Source organism: Sturnus vulgaris, chromosome 6 (genome assembly GCF_052056855.1).
Source record: "Sturnus vulgaris isolate bStuVul1 chromosome 6, bStuVul1.hap1, whole genome shotgun sequence".
NCBI classification, from domain to species: Eukaryota; Metazoa; Chordata; class Aves; order Passeriformes; family Sturnidae; genus Sturnus; species Sturnus vulgaris.
The window spans coordinates 31,866,532-31,877,224 of NC_142248.1; the positions used below are offsets into that span (position 1 = coordinate 31,866,532).

The 10,693-nt window shown below is 41.6% G+C and overlaps 1 protein-coding gene across 1 annotated transcript; it reads left to right on the forward strand.

The window, feature by feature from the left end:
• The first annotated feature begins 366 nt into the window (after positions 1-366).
• Positions 367-8,363, forward strand: PSMC1 (proteasome 26S subunit, ATPase 1). Its single transcript, XM_014869875.2, has 11 exons — positions 367-396; positions 767-820; positions 1,679-1,775; positions 2,168-2,292; positions 2,758-2,943; positions 3,138-3,266; positions 4,177-4,273; positions 4,458-4,647; positions 5,678-5,829; positions 7,138-7,292; positions 8,067-8,363. The coding sequence occupies exons 1-11, from the start codon at positions 394-396 to the stop codon at positions 8,199-8,201; spliced, it is 1,323 nt and encodes a 440-aa protein (XP_014725361.1). The 5' UTR covers positions 367-393; the 3' UTR covers positions 8,202-8,363.
• The last annotated feature ends 2,330 nt before the right edge of the window (positions 8,364-10,693 follow it).

Here is a 10,693-nt window from a genome sequence, read left to right on the forward strand (position 1 = left end):
GACTTCCTGAAAACTTTACCCATGTTCTTAAAGTGCTGCCACAAGCAAAATAATTCTTACAGCCCACACGCGAATGTTTTCATATAGATTAGCTGATGCAAGAGATGGAGGGAAGCCTAGGGAAAAAAAACCCCTGTAACTTTAAGTACAAGGCATGAAGTTTTGCCGCTCTGGTTCCTCCGCTGCAGTTCTGCGCCGCTCGCGTACCCGCCCGGCCAGACGCACCGCGGGCGCACGGCGCCCCCCGCCGGCGGCTGCCGGCACCGCACCCGCGCGGCTGCCGGGGACCGCGCTCAGCCCCGCCCGCTGGTGTGTCCCTCGCCGCTGCCCGTAGTGACGCGGCTGCGGCCCGTGGTGGTGCGGTCCGAGCGGTTCCGGGGCGGTCGCGGCGCGATGGTGAGAGCGGCTCCAGCACCCCCGGCCCGGGACGGCACCGAGCGCGGCCTCGGGGGCCGCAGAGCGCGGCTCTGCCTGCAGCGCCGAACCGGGCGCCGCGCCCTTCGGGCTCCGCCGCCAGCGCCCGGCGTTCTGCGGAGTCACCGCCCGCGTCTCCAGGCCGCGGCCCGGCGAGGGGGGAGCGCGGGCGGTGGGGCCGGGCCGGGGGGGACACTTGTTTTTACTTTTGGACAATAAGCTGGAATGTGTTAGCACTTTGTTTAGGCCAATTACGGGATCTCTGTACGCGGAATTGCCCGTAGGCTTCTTGATTCATAGAACTGTACATATACTTAGGTTTTTGTCGTTTGTTTTTTTACCTTTTGTCTAGGGTCAAAGTCAGAGTGGTGGGCATGGTCCTGGTGGTAGCAAGAAGGATGACAAGGTAACTGAAACCCAAATAAATACTTACAGAATGAACTACGAGTGTGCTGCTACAGAGCCTGGCTGCAATAGGCTTTTAAAATTTACTTTAAAAAAAGTATTTGTAAAAGTATTGTATTTGGAACTGCATAAAGTTATGCTCTTGCTGGCTCTGATGAATGTGTTTTCTGGGTGTACATTGGAGATAATAGATGTTGTTCATAAACAAAAAGAGAGCTTAAGAAAAACTGAAATTTCTTAACAGTGACTTGTTTTTTAAAAAAATAAAACTATAAAGTGCCAGGGTTAGGAAAGACTAGATGCCTTCAAGGTGTCGCTTAAGGAACTGTTGTTGGCTTGAAAGTGACCCCACAGTGATCTGCAGTAGGAGTGTACTTCATGTTGTGGCCTTCCTGGTCTCCTGTGAAGCTGAAAGTACATGTACACGGCAAGCAGTGTCTAGGCTGGTAAACTGAATGTGTCTGATTTATTAATTGAAGTGCAACAGAAGGTGGAGATTCAATATTTTTCACATTGTCTCATTTATTATGAGATATTATATTATCATATATCAATATTATCGTTGTTTATGATCTACTTCAGGCTTGAGCCTTCCATGTCCTGTATTCACTGAAGACTAGCAAAAGTTTAAATTGGAAAGGGGGATGTAAAATAAGCAGTAGAAGAAATTTTTGAACAGTCTTAAAAAATAAGAGTCATGTTTCTTTTGGGCTTCTTGCTACAGATCATAAGGAGAAAGTTTTGTTATGAAGTCCTTCACCTTGAGCTCTTTTTTAGTCTGTGCACTTAACACCTATGTGTATTGTTTCACTGTTATTATCCCGATTTTTTCTCTTATGGAATTCTTTTTATGACTAAGGATAAGAAGAAGAAATATGAACCTCCAGTTCCAACTAGAGTGGGGAAAAAGAAAAAGAAGACCAAGGGACCAGATGCTGCCAGCAAACTCCCCCTGGGTAAGTATTCTGCCTCTCCTGCAAAGCTTCAGACTGTCCACTCTTCTGGAAGTACAGAGCTCTTCTCTCCTCCAGATCTGCCTCTGGAGGTCACTAACACAATGCCAAATGTAATTTTATTTCTAATTAACATTTAAAAAGCTCCCCACAGAATAAGATTATTGTTTTGCAAGATGCAGCCCACGAATTCCCAGGTAAGAGAGAGAAAAATTAAACTGAGGAAAACTGCAGGGGAAATATTAAATCTGTTTTTTACCTGGAGTTACAAGTGGGACAAGTAAGGTACAAGTTACAGTCAGGGAAATAAAGCAGGATCTTTAGTAAGGAATTAGGGGTTAGTTGGTACCATGTCAAACTTGTTCTAAAATACTGTGATTCTACTTTGGTTACAGTGACTCCTCACACACAGTGCAGACTCAAGTTGTTGAAATTGGAGAGAATTAAAGATTACCTCTTAATGGAGGAAGAGTTTATCAGAAATCAAGAACAAATGAAACCTTTGGAAGAAAAACAAGAGGTGAGATTTGGGTGAATTGTTACTTTTAAACAGTAAAGGCTCTTAATTACTGTGAACTACTTCATACCAAAGCAATGGAACTAAAGTACCACCAGTGTGCAAGTTGATACAAACATATCAGCTTTATTACAATTCCTCATTAATTAGCTAAATTGTTTTAGACCAAGCATGATTCACTACAGATGAAGCCATGGCAGTTTTTGTTTCTTAATGCTCCATCAAAGTGCAGCTCGCAGATATCCATCAACAGAGAAAGAAGATTCCAGTTATTCACATCCACATAAATGGCGGCCATAGGGTAGAACTAAATTAATAGTGGATTTTGTTGCTGACCTCTGATTTTGGGGCAGTAGAACAATTGGAAAAACTGGTTCTGCCTCGTTCTGTGAATTGTTGAGCCAGTGCTGTACAAGAATGTTTTTGCCTGTGTTGTTCAATTGTTTCTTGGATTCTTCTTGACAACAGGAAGAAAGGTCCAAGGTGGATGATCTGAGAGGAACACCGATGTCTGTGGGTACCTTGGAGGAGATAATTGATGACAACCACGCCATTGTGTCCACATCAGTGGGATCAGAGCACTACGTCAGTATTCTGTCTTTTGTGGACAAGGACCTGCTAGAGCCAGGCTGCTCTGTTTTGCTAAATCATAAGGTGAGTTGTTTTTATAAAATCAAGTTTCTTACAAGTTCTTGTAGTGTTTTTAGCTGGCCTTTTTTTTCTGAAGATCACAGGAGAGAGAATGCTGTTTATTTCACACATCTAAATAAGTGGGCATAGGGATTAGACTTCAACTTGTATTAAAAATGCTGCTTGCCTTTTCTGATCACTCTTAATTCTTGAATTAGGTTCATGCTGTGATAGGAGTCCTGATGGATGACACAGACCCTTTAGTGACTGTGATGAAAGTAGAGAAAGCTCCTCAAGAAACATACGCTGATATTGGTGGCCTTGACAACCAAATTCAAGAAATCAAGGTATTCAGTTGTACTCATTTACAGTTAAGCCAGCAACGTAACTGTTATGCTAGGAGCTGAGAATGGAAACAGCAGAACTGGCTGCAGTTCCTGTAGTGGTATACTTTATCTTTCTGTAGTGCATTTCTTCATTAGATTTCACTAGGCAGACTTGTGGACCTCAGTCTTTTAAGTGGATCACCAGAGTGCATGCACAGAAACCTTTCACAGTTGCTCAGGAACCTATAGAGCCCAGAGCTCATTAAACCTCTCTAATAGCTTATTACTTTGCAACATGTAAAGTTTCAATTGGTGCAAGATGAGAGTTATATTGTAAAAACTGCAGAGGTTATTTTGAGTGTCAGATGTCATCCAATCTAAGGATTTAGTCTCAGGGCAATTGCTTGTTTTGTTTTTGCATTTTTTCGTTATTTGGTCGGGGTGTGTTAGGTTGGTTAGCTTTTTGTCTACCAGCAGAACTCTGCCTGAACCTTACTAAAACTCAACGCTTTTGTTCCGGGTAGGTGTCTAAAACTACAAATACTCCTAAAAATCTGTGGTACCTTGTAATTCTTTATAGAAGGCACTCTTTCACAAAGGGTTCCCTGACATCAAGGTCATCCATGGATGCTTGGGGTTCAGGAACTCCAGGGCTCTAAATTTGGGATCATGCATTGAGGATGGAGGAAAGGGAATGTTCACTGCTGCTCTACCATACATCAAGTAGAAACAATAAGAAGACCTGTGCAGATAGAGTAGTTGTCTGCCTTAAAACTGGAGGCAACAGAGAGCTATGCTGTTCAATGTCTGTCTTGAAATCAGTTAAGTTCTTCTTGTCTTCACTGCTTTCATTATTGCCGAAGATCCCTACAGATCTTTGTTGGAGACCACTCAGTCTTACAAAAACATGTTTGTGTTTTTTGTGCTTCAGGAGTCTGTGGAGCTTCCTCTCACCCACCCTGAATATTATGAAGAGATGGGTATAAAGCCACCCAAAGGAGTCATTCTGTATGGCCCACCTGGCACAGGTATTTTACAGTTCAGTAACATGTATGCTGAGATAACACAAGTAAAATAATTTACACTTGGTTAATATTTAAAGCATTGCCAAGTCTGTCACAAATTTCATACAAATCTTTTGTTAGGGCACTTTTTTCTTTCTCTTTCCTTCTCTGCAAACTAATTACAATATTTCTTTCCAACTAAAAATAGGCAAAACTTTACTTGCCAAAGCAGTGGCAAACCAAACATCAGCAACCTTCCTGAGAGTGGTTGGTTCAGAGCTCATCCAGAAGTACCTGGGTGATGGCCCAAAGCTCGTGCGTGAGCTGTTCCGTGTGGCTGAAGAGCACGCCCCGTCCATCGTCTTCATCGATGAGATTGATGCAATTGGCACAAAGAGGTACAGCAGCTGAGCTCTATTGTGCACACAGGGATTCCCAGGGGCAGCAAAAGCTTTTCTAGAAACACTTCTTCTGCAGCCCTACTGAGACTAAGTGTCTTTGCTCTGCTACTATTTGCATACACTGTTTTGATGTAAGCATTTGTAACAAGTAACACTTCAGATAAATTCTGTGGAAACAAAATATATCACAGCCTTTTCATACTAAATAGACATGACCAGAGATAACCTCTGTTCTCTTGCTACATAGCAGCATCTCTAGAATAGAGTATGAAAACCAGAAAGAGACTCTGTGTATATGGGATCCTCTAGCTGCAAGTCCGTATACAGTAACTGGCTTTAGTGAGTCAGTGGTAAAGCAGAATACTTAATGTAGAATATATCCATTTGTTGTTTGCCTCTCGAGTAGGTGGCTAAATACTTCTGCTTTGAGAGTATTTTACAGGTTATGCAGTGTATGTCACAGAGAAGAATTGCTTGTGCTACACTAAACTGTTGTTCAGCCCATATCCAAACTGTATTACTTTGAAAATTCTGTAGGTTTTTGGAACTGTCCAATGCAAATAGTCTTTAAAGTATTCAGGGTTTTTTAAAATAAATTAAAAGGTGCTTATACATGTTTACTACGTGGCCACCAGCCCAAAGTGCCACTAGACCGAAGTGCCAACTGCTGCCTTATGTATGGATGCTTGTACTTTTAAGAATTAGGTTATTTCCTTTTTTATATTGGTTTTGTTAGGTAGGAAGAAGATATTTCCAAATATATGATAAACGTGGAAAAAACCCAGATTTCCTTCATATGATGGCTGCTACATTCCCCAACTACAAGAATAGTTCGATGTCTCTTTACTTACCTAGATGTCATAACATGATTCTGAAAACTTATGTTTTGTTTATATGGATAAACATTAAATTTTTAATTTAAATCTCTTATGGATATTTGCAAACAAAGTACCTTTCTACCCTTTTTGTTTGTACCTTTGTGTCAGTTACTTAGTGCTTTTTCTGACAATGCTTTTTTTTCTTAAAGGTATGACTCAAATTCAGGGGGTGAGAGAGAGATCCAGCGCACAATGTTGGAGCTGCTGAACCAGCTGGATGGGTTTGACTCTCGAGGAGATGTTAAAGTTATCATGGCTACAAACAGAATAGAAACACTGGACCCAGCTTTAATTAGACCAGGTAAGGGACTTCCCTGCTGTATATGCTTCAGCTGCTTTTTTTGTGAAAGGAATTGTACATAACCTGACAAACACAGGCTGGTAAAAAGACTGCAAGTTTGTTCTTATTCATCAGCTCATCTGTGCTGGTGCATCTGTTGAAATCAGAACCCATTCACAAGCTTCTAAATAGGAGAAAAATATTTGGAAGAGAAGAAATGTATTAATTCCTTTACATATACAAAAACAATTTGAATATTCTTCCTTTCTACTAAGATGGCACAGCCATTTTAAGTAATTGTTAAGCAAGCTGTGTGCAGCAGCAGCAGCACACCTGCAGCAGCTGGGAAAGGCAGAGCAGCACCACCTGTGTTTTGGGGGTGAGAGCCTAAGCCTTACCAGAGACAGCCTAGATCCTGGTGCCAGGAAAGCAGGCCTGGCACACTCCTGCCATTTGGGGGATGAGTGAGAGAGACATGTTAAACTTGAACAGGCACAGGTAGTATTTCTAAATGGCCACTAAAAATGTACCAAAGCACAGTATGTCTGTGGTGTCTGTTAAATTTTAGAAGGTAGAAAACAACACAGAGATCAAAAGAATAAGCTAAAATTACCTCCATGGTATGAAGTTGCTGAGGTATGTGTTTGGTCTGGTTTTGTCATTGTTTAGCTTTAGACCCTTCAGCTCAAACCCAGTGCTGTTGGAATACAGAGGAGATAATGCCAGAATTGAAAGAGATAGTCTGACCTTGCTTTCTACTCTTATACATGATTCATTGTGGTAGGAAGAATCATGGAACTGTTTAGATTGGAAAGAACCTTTCAGGTCATTGAGTCCAACCATTAAGCTAACATGGCCAATTCCACCACTAAGCCACATCCCCAAGTGCCACTTCTTCATCTCTTTTGAGCACTTCCAGGGATGGTGACTTCACCACTTCCCTAAGCAACCTTTTTCAACCCTTGCCATGAAGAATTTTTTCCTTAAATCCAATCTAAACTTCCCCATGTGAACTTCAGGCCATTTTCTCTTGACCTGTTACCTGGGTGAAGAGACCAACCCCCACCTGGCTACAACCTCCTTTGAGGCAGTTGTAGAGGGTGATAAGGTCATCCCTGAGCCTCCTTTTCTCCAGACTAAACAGCCCCAGATGTTCCTTCAGCTTTTGCTCATAGGACTTGTGCTCCAGACCCTTCACCAGCTCCATTGCCTTTCTCTGGACATGCTTCAGCTTAAGAACTACTGTCAGTCAAACCCTTCAGGTGTTCTTCCTGCTGTTTCCAACAGCTGCATGCAAAAAAACTAAGAGTGAACTTTTGTTTTGCACAGGACGTATTGATAGGAAAATAGAGTTCCCTCTACCCGATGAAAAGACGAAGAAACGAATCTTTCAGATTCACACAAGCAGGATGACGTTGGCAGATGATGTGACTTTGGATGAGCTGATTATGGCAAAAGATGATCTCAGTGGTGCGGATATTAAGGTCAGTGCACATCACCATTGTTTATACTTCAAAGCAAAAATCAAATCTCCTTTTTGCTGCATCCAAAACGATTGTAATTTGAATTGTTCACCAGTTTTCTGTGTTTACATCACTGAGGGAAGGTGGAATGGTTTAAAGTACCTTTTATGAGTGCCAGGTACTCTGCTTTACAAATTAACAGAATCATAATTGTGAGGTAGCTTGTGTTGGTAAGAGTATGTACCTGAATTTGAAATTTTAAAGTAGCAAAGTAGAAACTAAAAAGAAAACGTGGAATGGTGTGCAAGGTATTAAACACTACTTAAGGCAGTACAGAATATGCAGCATTTTTAGGGACTATGTTTGAAGGCAGATAAAAACAACTGTGTGTTAGGAAGCTTCAGCCATACCCTGTCTGCTTTTTTAAAGCAGATAGAGCCCTTGCTACAGTTAGCATTCATGAGCTTAAACCAACATGACACTACTGTCACCTCCCTGCAGAAGGATCACGCAACTGGATGTGTCTGTCCTTGCATGAGGGAATTACTGTTGTTACAAAGCTGCCCATCAGGGAACTGTAACTGTTGGCTACTTCTGTCCTTTTGGACACACTCATCTGGCTTTATTCAGCCTGCTTCAGTGCTACAGAACAGCATCAAACTTTAGAATGTAGATTTTGTTAACACATCTCACTTCTACCTTACTGGAGCAGTAGGAAGATGCAGCTGTCTTTTCAGGGTGTGGTTTGAAGGGGTTGCAGAGAAGGTGTAACTGTTCTTGGTTCCTGTGTTGCAGGCAATTTGTACAGAAGCTGGATTGATGGCTTTGAGGGAACGGAGAATGAAAGTAACAAATGAAGATTTCAAAAAGTCTAAAGAGAATGTTCTGTATAAAAAGCAAGAAGGAACCCCTGAGGGACTGTATCTTTAAGTCATCTGTCTCTTTGGCAACTATACAGAACTTTATGTGTTGATGAGTCTTGTGTAAAACCACACAGCTAGTTTGCATTCATGAACAGGTTAAAAGCTGGTGGGTTGTGGGTTTTCAGTCAGTGTGACTTCACTTCCCAATAAAACATTTATTTGAATTTAATTGTTTTGGTGGCAAAGCCTTGCTATTTACATGGAACTGTCTGTTGCATTCTCTGACTTTCAAGGAAAGTGCTGGTGACCCAAGTGCTTGTCTCAGTGACCTACACCACAGGAGGAGGGAGCAATGCAGGTTCCCCAACCCTCAGTCCTCCTTAAGCATGGCAGTCTCTTACAACTACGTCTAGCATTGCTGCTGTTCTTGATTACCTTCTTACATCTTTTTTTTAGGGGCTAACTAGGACAAGTGTCACTTTTGAGTTACCTCAGTGTCATTTGTATCAGTCATTTATATATGAAAATCAATGACAAGTATGCAACCCTGAGTAACACTGAGATACACTTTAAAGGTATCCATTTCTAGCACTTGCAGCTTACAAGAGAGCAAGATGGATGCTCATTAGCAATTTTATCTTAAACATCTAAACATGTTTGGATAGGGTACTTGTAAAATTAGAGTTTATAAATTTGTTTTTCCCAAAAAGGTTTCAGTTCATTAAATAAACATCCAAGCTAGAGAACGTCTCTGAAAAGAACCAACACAGTAGTTACAGGTTCCATGGCAGGATGTGCACACTCATAGCACACATCCCCAGTGCTAGAGGTGCAGGGTCTGGCATGCAGCAGGTGTGCACAAAGGAGTTCTAACTACATGTCCCATGCTTGGTGTTCTACAGCAGAACTTGGACTTCTTCCCCTCTACACAATTCTGCTAGGTTGGCTCAGCTGTAGCCATGCATATACTACTTATGAAGTATCTATCCTGTGTAGTACACTTCTGAGAAGGGCTTGTTAAGTTCTATGTAATTCATTTCCAAATGTTGTACATGTGATCTTTAAGGTTTATATAAAAGTTCCACATGCAAACCAGTTATGCAATGTGCAGTCCTTGTTCTGGGAACTTTCTGTGGGAGCAAATGCAGGCCAGTAACAGACGGTGGAGTTACACCAGAGCCATGCCTTTGCTCACTGCCAGTGCTCCAACAACAATGGCAGCAGCAGGGCCAAGAGATTTTATTTTTCTATGTAAAAATTATGTGGCTCATTGTTAAAAATGAACCCTACAGATGAATGGAGTCCTTTAATTTAATCTGGATGACAGAAATCCTGAAATAGAATTGTTTTTCATCTGGAGCTAGAAAAACAAGTTTTATTACCCATTCTTATAAACCTTAGGAGATCTGTCTCCTTGGAAAGGTCATAAAAAGCTAGGGATTTTTTAGCACTTTCTAATCATGGCAGTTGATCTCACTGTTGCTTGAGGGGCTGAAGAGCTTTATGACATGTGTGGCAAGCAAGACACTTTTTATTTGGGACATGGCTGTTATTGCTGGCTCAAAGCAACAGCCACAAAGAGATGTGTTCAGCTCCCTGAAGAACAGCTGCATTGCATTAAATGAACCCAAGGACTCTGTTCTAGTACCCTGTCTGCCACCACAGGAACTGAAAAACACATTTGAAAATTCAATTCTTAGCTTTTGCAGCAGAATTTACCTGCTTCCACTTTTGCCAGAGTTTCGGAACTTGACGATGAAGGCAGAAGTAATAAATATCAAGAGAAATTGAACATCAAGTATCTTCCCCACAAGGACAGGAAAGCTGCTGAGGGTCTGAATTAAAGGGCAGGACTTGCTCAAGGAAGCCTCTGACCGTCAAAGGCAAGGAAGCAGCCCAAGTGCTGCTTTAGGAGAAACTGCAAAGGACTTGGGACAGGATGCACAGAAGAACAGTAAAGTGATGGATACAGAAATCATCACTGGAAGTTTTCAAATGTGACTGCAGACAGAGCTTGTTCATCTCATCTAGGCCCCCTGTCCTACAAAAGGTTGGACCAGATGATCTTTCAAGGTCCCTCTCAACGTGGGTTCCTCTGTGACTAAGCAGGAATACAATCAAGCTTCTCCCCTCCCATGAACCTTTCACAGCTTTAGAGGAAATGGCATTCTGCTGTGAGATGGGAGAGCATTAACAAACACAGGCATAATTTGTCATATTACTGTTCAGGGCACAGAGTAACTTCTACCTCCAATTCAGGAACTCTGTCATTTTTGTAGAAAGTAAAGATCTAAAAAATAAACTATATTTTTCACAAAGACGAATTGACACAGCAAAACCAGCATCACTTCCAACTTCATCAATATTATAAGGCTCTTCAGAAGTGCTGTAATGCCATTTAAAATTATACATATTTCCTGCAATATTTAAAATAATTTTAGAAAGGAATAAACGAAATGTAGCCTGAACCAAAGTGCATTCTATCTTGTATCATGGTGGCAGACACGAGCTAGAAGTTGTACCTCTTGGTTCATAGTTTCATGAGTAATAGGATCTCAC